Consider the following 18,593-nt stretch of genomic DNA (forward strand, 5'->3'; position numbering starts at 1 on the left):
GTATCGAGGAGGGGAGTCGAGGAGGGGACATTTAAGAATTGAGAAGCCTCTATGGTCTAACTAACCTCATTTAACAGAAAATAAAATGGCAACAACAGGGCTTGGGAACAGTGGTCGCGTTAACAGAATACCCCCCCCCTGTCAGCGCGAGTGAGTGACGAGTCGTGTACAGACTCGCAGGTAATAATGGATTATGACGGCAATGTCCATCAAAATGACTGACAACGAAAAAGTCCAAAGCCACCACTGCTTGGGAGAAAGAAACGATGTGATATTTGGGCCCATTTTCGCTACAATGAGGCGGAGAAAAAAAGCGAATGCATTGTTTCATCAGAAGGGAAGCAATGTGGCCATAACACAGCTGGTAAAACCACCACAAACCTGATACTCTCTGCAAAGCTTCTTAATCATTCAACCTGTGTTTTTCATCAAATAAGATATAATCTTATTGTGAAATAGGTTTGACTAAAATGACAAATTATTAGTTTTGGCTAGACTAGTTTGACTGAAATGTTCTATATAATCTGATGACTAAAAAAGACTCAACCGTTTTCATTGACACAAAGTCGACTAAAATAATTAGTTTTCTTTGACTAAAATAAGTCTAAAATGCTCAGACTTTTAGTGGACTAAAAGTTGACTAAATAAAAACAGGATTAAAGTGACTAAATATGACTAAAACTAAAAAGGAAATTTAACACAGGACTAAACTAAATAAAAAATAGCTGACGAAATTAACACTAGTACCAATTGTGGTTATCAAAAGACATTGACCCAAGACGTGCTAAATGCAAACTGTGTTACTGATATTTCGAATATGGGCGATGCAGCGCTTGCTAGCCACATGAAAGAAAGAGTCATTTTTTTGGGTCATGGAAAATGAGGTGAAGGTCATGGAGACGTCATTGAAAATCAATGGTGAAAAAGTGTATGCACCCTGATATAATATGACATTTTCCACTTAGCCAGTTATCAGGATAATTTACAAAAAGATAATGTCCAAATATGACCTAAGGATCTTAAAAATAATGATATAACAATTTAAAATATTAATTAAGAATCTCAATTTTAATGACTAAAGATCTTAAAAATAATGACTTAGTATTTCAAAATAATGATATTTATGAAATAATTGTATTTTTAAGAATGACATTTAAGAGTCACAAAGTATCTGAAAATAATGCTTATTTATTTCAAAATGATGACTCAGTATTTAAGAATAATGACAAATCTCAAAATAATGACTTCATATCTCAAATTAATGATTACAAAGAATTTCAATATGTATGTAACATAGTATTTTAAAATAAAGACTTAGTATCTCAAATAAATAACTTAATATCTCATGCATCTAATCTATATTTTTTGATTTTAGAGTTATTCTGAAAGTAATATCAGTTTTCATCTTGTTTTCTTCTTAGCTGGCAAAAATGGGCTTTCATACAATAGTAAACAAACACTATAGATTATTTGAGAAACAAATTGATAATGATTTACCTATATTTACAACATGTTTCCATTTGAATGTCTGAGTCTACTGTTATACTATTTTAAATGGAGGGATTTTAAGAATGACTTGTTGTTGTGTTAACAGACAGAAAGAAGGACCTCAGTAAGATGAAGAGTCTGTTGAACATCCTGACGGATCCAAACACCAGGTAACAGTTGATCCTCGACGACATCACCAACAACAACACCAACAACAACACCACCTCACAGTTTTTCTTGTGAATAAAATGTGTATCCTCTGAGCTTCAGGTGTCCTCTGAAGACGCTACAGAAGTGTGAAATCGCTCTAGAGAAGCTGAAGAACGACATGGCCGTGGTAAGAAAACCTTTAATCACTTAACATTAACAATAATTACCTGCCCATTCATATTTAGAAGAAGGATGATTCATCTTCACTTCTTATCGTCTCCACCTAAAAGGACCTGTGCACTGTCTTTGCTTTTGTATTAACAATTCAAATCTGCGTAACATGGTTTGAAAGCTACATAATAAGCTAATTAACAGACAGGGTTATGACACTTTAATTTTATACTCAAAGGTATTGATCACGGAGAAGATCGGTAGCTCAAAAGAGTTGTAGCATAGCAAATATAAAGCCAACTGTTTAAAGGGAACCTATCATGCAAAATACACTTTTGTACGTCTTTTATACATGAACATGTGTCCACGGTGTTCCAGGGAACTCACCAAGTGTCAGAAAACACAACCCTCTCTATTTTCCTCCATACCCAAATCTCTAAAAAAGGGGCTGCAACGGATCTGATACAGACTGATCCTGATTTGAACACTGTCCTGACGTCAGGACGGTGGCGCTACGGCTATTGGTCAATTCTCCACCTATCAGGGGAATGAGAGGTTGGGCCACGGCCGGCCATTGCTGCTCGAAAGCGCTGGAGACGCTGTAGTACATGTGCCAGGCCTGTAAGTGGCGCTGTAGTCTGCCACCAAAGCAGGGAAGAAGACTTCCCTTGCATGGTTGCCATGGTTGCCCTTCTGTTTATTCTCCGCTGTGGCTCTTTTTCTCCCTCCCCTAGGCAAGCGTTTGCGCCTCCTGCTTTAAAACAAATGAATAATGACTCTATATAATCATATGTAAGGGATAATGTGCAGCGACGCGGTCATTATGGGGAAAAGAACACCGACAGGCTGATCAGGAGCCCGACGCGAAGAGGAGGGATCTAGATCGGCATGAAGGTGTTATTTTTGAGACGTATTTTTTTTAAATGTCTCCAGAACCATAACGTCGGAGCTTAATGTTACCACTGTCTTTAATAATTCCGGCCCGGGCCCGTTTGATACCGGGGCTCGGTACCCATCCCTACATGGGGAGAGGCGCAGCATATTGCTAAGGAGAGTTCTCATTATTCGCGGGCCAGGAATTTGCAGGCAGCTGTGCCGCTGGCTGTCGGTATACGTACTCTGTGTGTGTTTGTGTGTGTGTGTGTGTGTGTGTATTTCGCGGGTTGCTAAATGTTTTGTGCGTGTGTGTTTATGTTGACATGGAGGTTTAATAACTGTGTGCTACACAGAACGTGCAGTCAGTTTCATTTTCATTGCCGTTCGTAGAGTTAGCAGGGTATTTTTATTTTAACTCGTCCCAAATTCGTCCCAACATTTTTTTTTATCCTCCCCGACACTATTTATTTCGACGACGGGACGCCCTTAAACTCGAGCCCTGAATGCAGCTCGCAAGCTTTGTTCACTGAGGGCCACATACAGAAAACCATACTAAGGGCTGGGCCCCTCACTAGAGGTGGGGTATATTGTCTCAAGTTAAGTTTAAAAAAATCAATCAAATGTATGTAAATGATGCTTGATACTTCAATATGCTTTGAGAAAATAAACAGCTCTCCATAGGGCAGGGGTACTCAAACGTTTTTGTTAAAGGTCCAGTTGTGAATTGTATACAAGGTCAATGGTCCGGATCAATGCCAGTAAAGTCTGGCAGTAGAAGCATTAGAAAGTCAAGGTACACTTGCGGTTAACTTGCGGCAATGCGTGTCACGCTTGCGCACACAAGTAAATAGATATTCACGTTCATTCTCACAACGCGTCAGACACAAGAGAATATACATTGAAGGGGACCTATCATGCAAAATGCACTTTGTGATTTTATACATAAATATGTGTCCCCGGCGCGACGGAGAACTCACGCAGCGTCAGAAAATAAAACCCTCTCTCTTTTCCCCAAATCTTTTAAAAACAGGGGTACGACGAGCGGATACAGATTTGCTGCCGATCTGACGTCAAATCGGCAGCGAAACAATGCCTGACGTGTTATGGACGTAATCTCGTCTTTGTTTACATTAGCAAGCCTCGCTAACACTCAGAGCTAACCTGTACTGTAAGCACATGTGTTTAAAAAGCAGGAAATAAAAAAAGGAACTCACCTTGTGATAAACCCGCAAGAGAAAAAGCATTTGAGCTCCATACTGTTTCAGAAATAATCTTTGATGTGGTTTAGAACAGATGGCGTTTTATCACAGCAGAATTTAACTTTATCTCCGGTAGAATTCTTATCAGGCTTTAGCTCCGCCTCCTCTTTTTTTTTTTTTTTTATAAAGCTAAGGACCCAAAATCCGTGTTTCTCTAACAGGGCTGCAAAAGAGGGGTATGAGCAGTATGAGGCATGGCTACAACTGTTGCAAAAAACTTCAGACATGTTTTGTATAGGTATGGCCCTACAATATATTTTTCCAATATAGCATAATAGGTCCACTTTAATTTACATCAGAATCAATCTTTTAAAAAAAAAATTATATATATTTTTTTTAATGTATTTTATAATGGGACACAGGATTCGGTCCGGATTGATTTGCAGTTCTTAAACAGAGGCTCGTGCTCTGCCTTCACAGCCATGTATAAAGGGGGGAGAAAGTTAAATATGAAGGGTATATTTCAAGCTTGTTATGCAGGTTCAATTGACTGAATCTATTTGTGGGCTTATTAAAGGTGGGGTAGGTAATTTTGGAGTGCGCTAGAATTTGAAAATACACAGCCGGAAGAAATCTGCCACTTCCTTACAGAGCCCCTCCTCCAACACACACGAACGCGCACATGACCAAAGAGGGCACGAGATAAGTTTGTGCCCCGATGGAAGGCTGACAGGCAGGTAGGCCATCCAGTTACTTTAACCGGTCCGGCTCAGATGATTGGTCGTGCTTTTTACAGTACCATGGCTTCCACAGATGACTTTTTTTAATGGATTTATTGTCAAAGCACTTAAGATATTCATTTCTATCGGGATGTTAAGAGCATTCCATGGAATATAACAAAAAGTGTATCTCGAGCCGGTTTCTCAAACTTACCGCCTTTAACACATGAGTACTATTATATATATATATTTTTTTTTTTTCATTTCAGTTGTTGGCCATATTTCATTATATGTTTGGAATCTGCTCAACAACGGGCCGTAGTTTGGATGCCCCTGCACTACGCTCTGTTACCAACTGTTTGTTAATCCACCCTGGTACCTTGTTAACATTGAACGTTTTGTGGCTGCAGTCTCAGTGTGTGCTTGTCGTTTCAGCCGACCCCCCCGCCCCCCCCGGTGCCCACCAAGCAGCAGTACCTGTGTCAGCCGCTGCTGGACGCCGTCATGGCCAACATCCGCTCGCCGGTCTTCAACCACTCGCTGTACCGAACCTTCGCCCCCGCCATGACGGCCATCCACGGCCCCCCCATCACGTATGTTTCCCCCCCCCACTCTGCAGTACATCTGCAGTACATTCAAGTTCAGGTCACATACAAATAAAACACTGGAGTACTTCTCTACAGTATAATTAGTCGACAACTGAGTACTCTGGATTAACGGAGACTCTGGTGTTTAAGTGGTATTCAAAACATAATTCCTAATGCTTTTTACTAGTGCTGGGCTATATTTAGATATAATATTAATATTGTGAAAAGAGACTAGACACCATGTGAGGATTTTGGATATCCTCACATTACAAATGTGTATTTTTGTTCTGGTTTTAAAAGCTGTTTACATGTCATTTTCTAAACTCAGACTGTTCTGCTTTTTGCCTTTACCCACAGTCATTATATTCAGTATCCTAATGATTAATTAAACGATTGGCATATTTGAATTTTAATACAAGACATATATAAAAGTTTAACTGAATACAAAATATATAGAATTAGAAATGTACGAAAGTTGAAAAAGTGACTCATTCAAATGTCTAAAAATACAAATAATAGAAAACAGAAACGGAAGTATGATTTTTTTTTTTTTTTCTGCTTAAAAAACAAGTTATCAATTATTAAATAAATAGAATAATTATCTTTTAACCAATCTACTCTCTAATTCTAGATGTATGCACCAATGTGATTATGAATCAAGGTATTCATCTTGATAAATCACCAGAGGGGGGAGAAGTACTCAGATCTTGTACTTGAGTAAAAGTAGAAGTACCAGAGAGTAGGAATACTCTGCTACAAGTAAAAGTACAAAAGTATTAGCATCAAAAGTAGCAAAATTAAAAGTAGTCGTTGTGCAGATTGGTCCATTTCAGAATAATAGATATGATATGTTTTATAATGATTGATCATGAAAGTGTTCTCAAAGCCGGTGAAGGTGCAGCTAGTCTGAAGTACTTTGTAGACTGCAGGGCAGCTGGTGGATTTACTCCAGGTGGAACTAAAGTCTGATTCAACACTTGATTATATTTCACATCATTCATCCACATCTGTAAAGTAACTACAGGTATTAAATACATGTAGTGGAGGAAAAGTACACCATTTACCTCTGAATTGTATTGAGTAGAAGTACATAAAATGGACCTTTGTAAATAACTTATTATTTTGTTATCAACACGATTAAAGTTTGATTGATTGACAGCGCATAGAGATTTAAGAGTTGCATAAAAAGTGAAAGTAAAGAAAGGTTGTGTTTCTGGTCCTCAGGGGTCCCAACGTGACAGGCAGGAAGAGGAAGCACGAGGAGGACGAGCGGCAGACCATCCCCAACATCCTGCAGGGGGAGGTGGCCCGGCTCGACGTCAAGTTCCTCGTCAACCTGGATCCCGCCTTCTGCAGCAACAACGGCACCGTGCACCTCGTCTGCAAACTGGGTCAGTAGTCTGTCTGCCAGCAAATGTTGAGTGCCCCAAAGTTTACTGATAGAAATGTATAGGGTGTGCTGATTTCTAACTTCTAGGGGACTCAAAACTGCATTTTTGATCCTATAAATATCAGTAATGGATACAACATCCTCAATATACATACAAAACCACACCAAAACTATCCAAATCAGCCAAGCCATTTTTTAGCTATTGTCTGCTTATGCTAATTGTTGCAACTAATGCTAATAGTGCAAATTGCCCAACATATGCAAGTTAGCATCCGGCAGTTTCGATAAGATAAAATAAGATGGACCTTTATTCATCCCCGTAGGGACGACACGCCAAAAGCCCATGTAAAGATTCTATTTGCCGACTCCGCATCGGCTTTTAACACCATCAAGCCAAGTATTTTAGCAAATATTTTAACTGAAGAATTCTCACTTGAACCTGGTCTGATCTCCTGGATCGTTGACTTCCTCAGCTGTAGAACTCAGCAGGTCAAAATAGGCATGGCACTTTCTGACACAATAACTACCTGGATAGGCTCACCCCAGGGATGTGTCTTATCCTCCCTTTTATTTATTGTATACACCAACTCCTGCATCAGCACTTTTCCCAATAGGCACTTTATTAAGCATGCAGATGATACGGCCCGGGTCAGCCTCCTCTTTGAAGAGGAGCATGGGCCTGTCCTTGACTTCTTTATTAACTGGTGTGAGGAGTCAAACCTGCTTCTAAACACCTCAAAAACAAAGATTGATTTTAGAATAGCACAATCGCCCAACCCTACTCTTTTAAATAGCGAGCCCATTCAATGTGTCACTGAGTACAAATATATTGGTGTCGTGCTTGACCACAAGCTCAGATGGGATGTTTGGACTGAGAAAATAAAAGCTAAGTCTCAACAAAGAATGTTTTTTTTTTACGTAAATTATTGTCTTTTAATGTCGGCAACAGAATGGTGAAGATGTTTTATCTTGCTTTTATTGAAAGTGTGCTCTCCTTCGGCACCATATGCTGGTTCGGCAACGCAACTGAGGCACAGAAAAAGTCAGTCAGGAGGGCCGTAACTTTGTCCAGTAAATTGACAGGAATCTCATTTTCTAATATAGAATGCTTACAAGGACAGAGTTTTAAAATTGGCACACAATATTGTGAATGACCTGAGGCACCCTCTTGCCTCTTACTTTGAACTGTTGCCATCCGGGCGGAGATATCGTCCCCTCTGTTCAAAAAGAACAGGGTTGCGTTCCAATTGTCCATTTAGCTTAGGAACCTTCCTAACCAAGTGAAATGACCCGGAAGTCCTTCAGTGGCAGCCATGTTAAGTGCCGTTCGAATTCTCCAAATGAAAGGAATGGAGGTTTCAAACTTCCTTTATCACCTCCTTTAGCTTAGGAACCACTGGACCTCCCTTGACGAAAGGAGAGGAGAAAATGCTGCCCCACAATGCATTGCAGCCGCAGCATTTGCCGTCACTCAACAGTCGGCCGTTCACGGAAACAACCGATTATGACCGAGAAATTATATCATGAAAGTTACGGTGCTTATTAAGCATTTTAAAACATAGGTGGTAAGTTGCCAAAGTGCTTTGTTTTGAACGTTCATCAGTATTATAATCAAACAGAAATATGAACGTTAGTTTTTACTGAAATGATCAAATAAAGTCAACATTTCAGTCTTTACTGAGCTGTGTGGGGTTGTTCAACTTTTAAAAGATGTTTGAATGGTGATATACACAGTGAGAGATGTTAAGGACTAACGTTTATAATAAATACATTTGTATTGATTTTAAGATATTTTCATAGTTCATACAATCATACGTATTGGGATCATTTGGATTAATGTGGACCGGAGGGAGAGGGTGACGAAGAGCATACATTTCACTTTCCTTTTTTATTTCAATTCCAACTTTGGTCATGAAGAATATGTTTCTCTGTTGTCCCCGTTCATAAAGCAAAGCAGCAGCATCAGAGCACGGTGCAGAGTCTCTAGATGAGTTTACAGTAGTCCCTCGTTCTTATTAAACATCCATGTTGTAGTCCGCTATAGAAAACTGTAGTTTCCATAGTTTCCCCACAGCAGCAGACGCACATTTATGACGTCCGCTGGCGCATCATAAACACGTCGGATAGTGAAAGTCCTTTTGAATTCTCCTGTCCACTATCCCTTAACCCCGGGACGTTTCACTCAGAGGTCAAGGAATAGGAGATAGGGTTAGAACTTAGGAGCTGATTTTTGGATTATCGGAACGCAACCCGGATCTCGGCTGTCTTTCGTCCCACAAGCCATCAAACTACTGAATCAATGATGGCTAGGACGCACTGTTTACCCAGCTGGTCCCTGGTACCCTGTCCCCCCTATTTCGCAAATAATAATAATAATATATTTTATTTCTATAGCGCTTTTCTTGAACCCAAAGACGCTTTACATTTGGGAGAGATGTTAGACAAACAAAACAAAAACGAAGCCAAAAAGAAACAAAACAGAAAATCAAAAAGAAAAGAAAAATGATGGCCTATAGGCCCCTTGTCATGTCTGCCGATATCTGGTTTTCTTATGTCTGTTTGCTTTAATCTGTGTCTATGTTGTTGTCAGTGACGTATTGTCTTATCTTTTTAAATGCCTTTGTGATGTGCTGCAACCCATTTTCCCCTCGGGACAAATAAAAGGAATACTAATACTACATTCAGTAGTTTAACAGCAACAGGGTAAGAATGACAAAGAGGACAACACAGATTCATACAATTCAAGATAAAATCAAAGATACAAATACAATTATATACAGTTAAGTAACTATAGAATAAGAAATTAATTCAAATGAACATGTATACATATTGGGTCATATATACATATTAGATATATTTACATGTGAAAAACGTGTGTATATCTATGTGCTGCTGACCAATACTATACATTTCTAACATAAAACTTTGGGGTACAACATTTCCAGGTTCACACTGCTGGCAAGTATTCTGGATGGGAGCAACAGCTTTAAAGAAGCGATTTAGCTGGGAAACCCTGGGCTTGCAGGGTGTTCTAATTGTGTGTGTGTGTGTGTGTGTGTGTGTGTGTGTGTGTGTGTGTGTGTGTGTGTGTGTGTGTGTGTGTGTGTGTGTGTGTGTGTGTGTGTGTGTGTGTGTGTGTGTGTGTTTGTGTGTGTGTGTGTGTGTGGGTGTGGGTGTGCGGGTGTGTGTGTGTGTGTGTGTGTGTGTGTGTGTGTGTGTGTGTGTGTGTGTGTGTGTGTGTGTGTGTGTGTGTGTGTGTGTGTGTGTGTGTGTGTGTGTGTGTGTGTGTTCTCAGATGATAAAAACCTTCCCAGCGTTCCTCCTCTGCAGCTCAGCGTTCCTGCAGATTATCCCGACCAGAGTCCATACTGGGCCGACGACGGGGACCGTTACGGTGAGAGCACCTCTTATTTAATCAGGGGCAATGTGACAAATCAAAGATGAAAAATAAGCGGTTTATGTTAATCAGGTATTAAATACAAAGTCTCTGAAACTGCTCACAGTAAAACATGTTTGCTCCAGCTAAAATAATAATACACCATCATCTTGTTGTTCTTCGTCCTGAATGTGTGCTATAGCGGTTATTTTGTAGATACTTGACGGTTAAATGCTATGAGAAGTCAGAAAAAGCCCAAGGCCAGGACAAAAATCTGCAATACTAGCATGGAAATATTTCACATCAAGAATCTTTGAAGCTTTAAAAAATTGATTGACATATATTTAATAGAAATATGATATTGGGAGATCAGCATTAATGTTGTGATTGGTCAACCGCTTAGAGCTGTTCCGCCTCTTTACAATGTGTTGGAGCACTAGCCAATAGAAGCAGTGTGATGTCACTATGTTCTGGAAGTAAACAAAGGAGTCCAATGGTGGCGGTTCAGGCAGGGGGGGTGAAAACACAGTACAGGAAAGAGAAAACAAAAAATAATAATAATAGGGAGCTAGTTAGAATTAGCATTTAGCTGCACTAAGTAACTATATGATTACATTACATTACATTGCATTTAGCTGACGCTTTTATCCAAAGCGACGTACAATAAGTGCGTTCGACCAACAAAATACAAACTTGAAAAAAACAAAATCATATAAGTACATCAGGCTTCATAGAGCAACAACATTTCAAGTGCTACTCAACTGGCTTTAGATAAGCCAGCCCTTTGTTAGTATATAAGTGCTTTATTAGTAATTCTATCGCTCGAAGTGGAGTCGAAAGAGATGAGTTTTCAGTCTGCGCCGGAAGGTGTGTAAGCTATCTGCTGTCCTGATGTCAATGGGGAGCTCATTCCACCATTTTGGAGCCAGGATAGCAAACCCACGTGTTTTTGCTGATGAGATCTTGGGTCCCCTTCGCAGCGATGGTGCAGCGAGCCGTTTGGTTGATGCAGAGCGGAGTGCACGTGCTGGGGTGTACAGTTTAACCATGTCCTGGATGTAGGAAGGGCCAGATCCATTCGCAGCATGGTACGCAAGTACCATTGTCTTGAAGTGGATTCTAGCAGTTACCGGAAGCCAGTGAAGGGAGCGGAGGAGCGGCGTGGTGTGGGAGAATTTAGGAAGGTTGAAGACCAGACGAGCCGCTGCATTCTGGATGAGCTGCAGAGGTCGGATGGCACATGCAGGTAGACCAGCCAGGAGGGAGTTGCAGTAGTCTAGGCGTGAGATGATGAGAGCCTGGACCAGAACCTGCGTGGCATTCTGGGTCAGCTGGGGACGTATCTTCCTGATGTTGTAAAGCGTGTATCTGCAGCAGCGGGTTGTAGCAACGATGTTTGCAGTGAAGGACAGTTTGTTATCTAGGGTCACGCCCAGATTCCTTGCAGTCTGAGTCGGGGAAACAACAGAGGTGCCGATGTTGATGGTCAGGTCAAGAGTAGGACAATCTTTTCCCGGAAGGAAAAGCAGTTCAGTCTTGTCAAGGTTGAGCTTGAGGTGATGAGCAGACATCCACTGAGAGATGTCAGCTAAACAAGCAGAGATGCGTGCGACGACCTGGGTCTCTGAGCGGGGAAAGGACAGAATTAATTGGGTGTCGTCAGCGTAGCAGTGGTATGAAAAACCATGCGGGCTAATGACAGATCCAAGCGAGTTTGTGTACAGGGAGAAGAGGAGGGGACCGAGAACAGAGCCCTGAGGGACCCCTGTAGTTAATTGACAGGGGTCGGACTCCGACCCTCTCCAAGTTACCCTGTAGGTGCGGTCTTTGAGGTATGAGGTGAGGAGGGAAAGTGCAGAGCCTGAAACTCCAAGTTCTTGGAGAGTGTGAAGGAGGATCTGATGGTTCACCGTGTCGAATGCAGCAGACGGGTCCAACAGGATGATGGCAGAGGAGAGGGAGGCTGCTTTAGCCGTGTGCAGTTCCTCAGAGACAGCAAGGAGGGCCGTTTCTGTGGAGTGACCTGCCTTGAAACCAGACTGGTGCGGATCCAGAAGGTTGTTCTGATGGAGATAACAGGAGAGTTGTTTAAAGACAGCGCGTTCAAGTGTTTTAGACAGGAACGGGAGGAGAGAGACAGGCCTGTAGTTTATAACATCAGACGGGTTGAGAGTGGGTTTCTTTAGGAGAGGGTTTACTCTCGCCTCCTTGAGACTGTTTGGAAAGTGACCAGAAGTTAGAGAAGTGTTGATGAAATGGGTGAGAAACGGTAGAATATCAGGATCGATAGTCTGAAGGAGGTTTGAAGGGATAGGGTCCAGGGACAGGTGGTAGGGCGGGCAGAGGTAATGAGGGTAAGAACCTCACTTGGAGAGAGAGGGGAAAGGAGGTTAGTGTGTAGGTGAACGGTGGGACTGGTGACCCAGCGCTGAGTAAAGGTGAGTCAGAAAAAGAAGAGCGAATATCATCAACCTTTTTTTCAAAGTGGTTAACAAAGTCGCTTGACAGAAGGAGGAGGGGGGAGGGGCTTTGGGGGGGTCTAAGAGGGTGGAGAAGATGGAAAATAGTTTTTTAGGATTGGAATAGGAAGATTGGATCTTATCTTGAAAGAAAGTGCTTTTTGTCTGAGAGATCGAAGCAGAGAAAGAGGAGAGGAGAGCCTGATAGGTTAGGAGGTCGTCATGGTGTTAGGATTTCCACCGTTTCCGCTCTGCTGCCCTAAGGACGGTTCTATTAGCACGCAGTGCGTCATTTAGCCAGGGAGCAGGAGGGGACTGACGAGCCTGCCGAGATGTGAGAGGACAGAGAGAGTCCAGAGAGGATGAGAGAGTAGAGAGGAGAGTTTCCGCAGCAGAGTTTGGAGGCAGGAGTTGGAACGAGTCAGAGGAAGGGAGGGCTGAGAGCACCGATGAGGCAAAGGTAGAGGAAGGTGTGGCTCAGTGGATAGAGTGCTGGACTTCGAATCAGAGGGTAGAAAGTTTGAGTCCCACTGCAGTCATAGTCGTTGTGTCCCTGGGCAAGACACTTCACCCCAAATTGCTCCTGTGGGGATTGTCCACAGTATTGAGTATGTAAGTCGCTTTGGATAAAAGCGTCTGATAAATGACATGTAATGTAATGTAGAGGGGGAGAGGGAACGAAGGTTACGGCGGACAGGTGCAGGATGAGAAGAGATTAGTTTGTTATGTTTGGAAAGGGGTCGAGAGAATGAAATGAAGAAGTGATCGGATGTGTGGAGCGGGTTTACAGAGAGGTTAGAAGTAGTGCAGTTCCTTGAGAATATGAGATCGAGGACATTGCCAGCTTTATGAGTCGGTGGGGACGGAGACAGTGAGAAAGCAAAGGCGGTTAACAGAGATGTTAGTTAGTCTATCTTCCCCGTCTGGAGGTTGAAGTCTCCGAGAAGTACAGCGGGAGGGCCGGTTTCAGGGATGTGTGAGAGGAGATTATCTAATTCCTCCAAGAAGTCCCCCAAGGCGCCTGGTGGACGGTAGAGAACAACAATGGTTAATTGTATAGGATGGGTTACTGTGACGGCATGGAATTCAAAGGTGGAAGGAGTGAAGTTAGGTAGCTTGAAGAGGGAAAAGCTCCATTTGGGAGAGAGCAGGAGACCAGTGCCACCTCCTCTGTCAGTGGGTCTGGGTGTATGGGAGAAGGAATGTGCTGTGGAGAGAGCTGCTGGGGTGGATGTGTTGGATGGAGTAATCCAGGTCTCAGTGAGAGCAAGGAAATCCAGAGTCTGCAGGGAGGCGGAGCCAGAGATGAAGTCCGCCTTAGGAACAGCTGACTGGCAGTTCCACAGGCCGCCTGAAACTAGATGTTGGATGTCAGTGGAGCACGTGGGATAGACGAGAGCAGGCCGGTTATATCGATGACGAGATACACGGGGCCAGTGATAATTGCGAGAAGACACATAAACAGGAATGGAGAAAATACACATGATTATAGCATGAGGGGCTAAACAATAAAATAAAATAAAACACCAGCGATACTTAGCTCAATCAAAGTAGGATTTGCCTCCTCTTTGCCTCCCTCGTGACTCCAGCAGGACTCCTTTGTCTTTGTCAGTCTCCGTCTGTCTGACGCTGAAGCTGACGCTCCAGGAAAGTGCTACCTAAAATGGACGCCTGATTGCTGAGTTCTCACAGCTGTGGGGCCACATCCCTTTAATTAGTTAACTCTTAACTTAACAGAGAAGTCTAAAAGCTGAATGTTACTCACACAATTCTAGAAGTCACCAGTTGTTATCCTGTCAAAATCGAGTTGCACACTGGCAGGTCAGTGATCAGGATGAGATTTAGGCTGCGGCCACACAAGGACGAAAACGGCTAAACGCATAGGATTAACGCAAACGCAATCGCAAACAAGCTTCCGTCCACACGCAATAGTTATCCGGATAGTGTCTGCCCACACGAGACCGCTCCGTTTAGCTCCAACCGCTGGAGAAGCTGCAGTACATATGCAGGAGCCTCTACGTGGCGCTGTAACTTCCTCCAGAAAAGCTGCGAAGAAGCATGGTTGTCATGGTTGCCCTTCTGTTTATTCTCCGCGGTGGGGGCCGAGGGAACCGGGCAGCGTTTTTCGCCAGTCAGCGTGTATTAAAGTTTAAATCTTCCGGACAAAATTATAAAAGTGCCGGTCAAAGGTCTTCTTTGTTATTTATTGAGCTTTAAAACAAATGAATAACGACTCTATATAATATAATGATAAAATACACGGAGCCTCTCTTTTTCCTCCCTCTCTTCGGACAGCGCCAGTGTCTGTCTCATGCAGCAGCTGATCCAGTAATGAGTGACCCGGCCGACAGTAAAAATAAACATATTTATAACTAGTTTAGTTTGAGAGGTCATTAAAATAGCTAAGGGTGATGATCTGACTTGAAGTGTGTGTTTTGCTGCAGCGGGAGGAGCTGCAGGTGAGCAGAGCTGCGTGTCTCCGTCCTGTCAGATTAGACTTCACTCGCGTTTATGTCCATATCGAGAGAAAGATAAATAATCTGAATTCAGTGTGCAGTTTACTTTGACGCGGCCAAACACTTCAGCACTGGCGCGGGGTAAGCGGAGGTGAGCAGAAGAGGTGGGGAGAGGCGGGCTATTGCGCAATCACTATCAGTGATCTGAAAATGTTCGGATAGGGCGCACACACGGGCCGTTTGACCCCCCAGAGAGTTGCGTATGCCGTTCTATCCACCCTGGGACCCGTTGTCGTTTCCTCAGTCGTTTAGTGCCGTATTCGGTCGTCCTCGTGTGGCCGAACGGTCTATATGACACTAAACAGTAACGCAAACGGCCGTTTTGTCCTCGTGTGGCGGCAGCCTTAAATACAGTTTCTGGGGGGGAAGTGGCCGCAGATCAGAGCTGATGGGCCTCAATCGAGACTGGCTCCCTCCTGAGTTGTTATTGTCTTTTCAGTGGCCCAATGGTTTTACAATTACATTAAACACTAAGTTATAAAGTTATGAGTTTAACCCTTAATACAGTTACACCTAGTCAATAAAGCTCTTAGTATTCTACAAATGTTTAAATCAAAGTTAACCCTAGCAGTCAGTTAGTTCAGTTTTAAGGTTTCAGTCAAATGACCTGTCCCAAGTTTCCCAAGACAGATACTGTGGCGCTTTTGAGATTTAAAATCACAATTCCAGTCAGATCAACTACAGAGCATTGATACAGAGCACACACACTGAAACAGAGAAGTCTAAAAACAGAATGTTACTCACACAATTCTAGAAATGTCCAGTTGCTTTCTTGTCAAAATCGAGTTGCACACTGATTCATTCATGCTTAAAAATAAAATTAGAATAAGGAGAAAGTTAATTAGCACATTATCATGATCATAAAGTGATGTTTTTGTGGGTTGAATAAATTCAGTTGTTTGAAGGAAAGCTAATATTATCAAAGCAAATATTTTAAATTGGAACAACAGCTTGCTGGTTGAGCAACATTAAACCTTAATTCTCATTAATTATAATATTCTGATCATGATTATGTATTAACATCAAAATATATGATTATATATGTTTATGCCGTCATTTTACGTGTATATCTTCGTCTTCAGATCTCTCTATAAACTGAGATGCTGATCATGATCTACTTGAATAACAGATACATGTGTTGTTGATCACATGACCCTGTGCTCCTCCAGACGCCAACAACTTCCTGAAGACGGTGCACAGAAACATGACGTCCAAACTGCTGCAGCTCCCCGACAAACACTCTGTGACGGAGCTGCTGAACACCTGGGCGCAGAGCGTCCGGCAGGCCTGCCTGTCTGCCGCCTGAAGCCCCGCCCACTTCTGTCTGAAGCCCTGCCCACCATTGCCTGATGCCCCACCCATCACCTGACCCAACCTGCAGACACCTCCTCCTCTCTGTGTTCACACCAACCATTGCATCATTTCCGCTAACTTGCTTTACTGAGTTACTCCATCATGATGGCTATTTGTAAAGAATCTGACTCAATGCAGGACCAAACCGCTTTTGAAATGCTTGTCTTTCTCACTGGAGTTTGATCGTGGCTATGCTAACACGTTAGCTGCCTAAAATAACCTCTAAATACGGCAGCGATGTTATTGTTTATACATAGAGATATTAGGTGGGCCGAAGTATTTACCCGGTGTTTCGTGGACAAACAGCAATTACATTACTCAGGAATAAAACCCATTTGGTGAATAATCGCTGAGGAGTTCAAGACCCACGTGAATAACCAAAAAATGGAACTTTGTAAAGCGTCAGGGCTACAGTAAAGAGAAAATCAGGGAGTTTACTGACTAGACCATATCTAGGTTTAACCAAATGCTAAAAGAGAAACTGATAAAGTCAGTAAAATGTTGGTATTTTCTTGTGTGGAGGACGTGCAAAGTAAAACATATATATTTTTCTTGCTAAATGTCTACTGTAAGTACAGTGTAAGTTATCCGGTGGCCAATGTTCCTCACCCTGGCATCCCTTAAATATATTTCTATGTATAATGTGCGTCTCTAAAATGATATAAACTCCACCGCATTTAACAATGACAATAATCATTCCTTTATTTCTAATTTAACGTCACACACTTCTCCTTCGAATAGGGAGACGCGTCTTTGCATTGACGTTGATCAGGAAAAAAAACCATTTAATTTATAAAGCAATTTTCAAAAACCCAAATAAAGTATACAATAACAAACATTTCATAAAAGCAAACACAAAAACAAGATTCATTGAGTAGTAATTATGAACCAGAAAGCAGTGTAATCTGGTTTGGTGTGGACACAGCGTGAGTCCCCCCCCCAATACACTACAGAACCTGCAGGACTTTTCCTCGTCATACATGTGCAGCTGTCCCATGAACGCCCCGTGACTGATATCTTGTATTCTGATCCCGACATTCTCCTGATACATTCTGGGTAAATTCAGACGTTTGCTCGCCTGCAGAAATGACTTCTTCCACGCTGCATTCAGAAGTCCCATAGACAGAGAGCAGATTTTAGCAGCTTGTATATAACATGAACACAAAAAGGGAAAAAAACAGTAACCGGACCGCCTGAAAGGTCATTTATCCCGATCTATATTCTGCTCCCTGAATGCATCACATTGCTTCTGTTTATTCCGTTTCCTGTTTGAGATGTCATTTCAGTTTTGTACCACAGAAGAGCGCTGTTGTAAAGAAAAAACTCTACTTTGCTTTTCAAATGAAAATATAAACATATTTTTTTGCTATCATGAATAAAAACTTTTCTGTTCAACTTTTTAAATATAGAAACCGTTTCAGTCACTGAAGACAAAATGTGTACTTTCCTGCAACAGCTTCAGTTTCACTGTTGTTGGATTAAAGCAACAATCATTTAACATTTGGTATAAAAACATCAGCTTTATAATTGCTGGATGTAGAGAAGGTAGTTAAAAATAACAAATATTAATCTCAACAAGAATCTCTGAAATCTTAAAATAATTGGTAATAATTATAATTAACAAAATATGCCATTAATGTCACTTAAACAAACCCTATTCTGCTCATTTTCAGGTTCATAATTATGTTGTGCCTCTGTGACATGTCTCCATGCGCTAATGTTCAAAAAGCTTTCTTTTTCTCATACTGCCTGTGCTGCAGCACCTCTTTTCACCCTCTGTCTGAAACCAGAGCCCAGTCTGCTCTGATTGGTTAGCTGGCCGGCTCTGTTGTGATTGGTCAACTGCTTAGAGATGGTCCGCCCCTTAGCCTTGATCATTTATGTGTTGAAGTGATAGCCAATCGAAACGCCAGTGTAACATAGTGATGTCACTATGTTCGGGAAGTAAACAAGAGTCCAATGGAGGTGTAGCAGGAAGGGGAAATATAAATAATCCCTCCCTGATCCGATGGGGAGTGGCTAAACAAGCCACACCTGAGAGCTGGAGGAAGCTAATTAGACAAGTCACAGCTGTGAGCTGTGGAGGAGACACTGAACTCCAGAACATGGAAGAAGTGGAAGTCTGATGCAGCCTAATCACCCAGTTGGATGTTTGGGGAGTGTTTCTGGTCGCACTGAACCCAGGCGCTCCTGCATTCCCGGCCTGCTGGGACTTCAAGGTACGTTTTTCTCTGCATCCTTACAGATTCTCATTCCCCCGCCCCCCTTAAAACCCTACACTCAGACCTGCACCCACACACCACTCTGAA

The 18,593-nt window shown here is 42.2% G+C and overlaps 1 protein-coding gene across 1 annotated transcript; it reads left to right on the forward strand.

The window, feature by feature from the left end:
• The first annotated feature begins 1,405 nt into the window (after positions 1 to 1,405).
• Positions 1,406 to 17,688, forward strand: LOC117451076 (mediator of RNA polymerase II transcription subunit 15-like). Its single transcript, XM_071203932.1, has 6 exons — positions 1,406 to 1,658; positions 1,759 to 1,825; positions 5,039 to 5,196; positions 6,415 to 6,581; positions 9,876 to 9,974; positions 16,101 to 17,688. Exons 1-6 carry the CDS (start codon positions 1,618 to 1,620, stop codon positions 16,235 to 16,237), a joined length of 669 nt encoding a protein of 222 aa, XP_071060033.1. The 5' UTR covers positions 1,406 to 1,617; the 3' UTR covers positions 16,238 to 17,688.
• Positions 17,689 to 18,593: the final 905 nt, after the last annotated feature.

This window comes from Pseudochaenichthys georgianus, chromosome 8, assembly GCF_902827115.2.
Source record: "Pseudochaenichthys georgianus chromosome 8, fPseGeo1.2, whole genome shotgun sequence".
Taxonomy (NCBI): Eukaryota; Metazoa; Chordata; class Actinopteri; order Perciformes; family Channichthyidae; genus Pseudochaenichthys; species Pseudochaenichthys georgianus.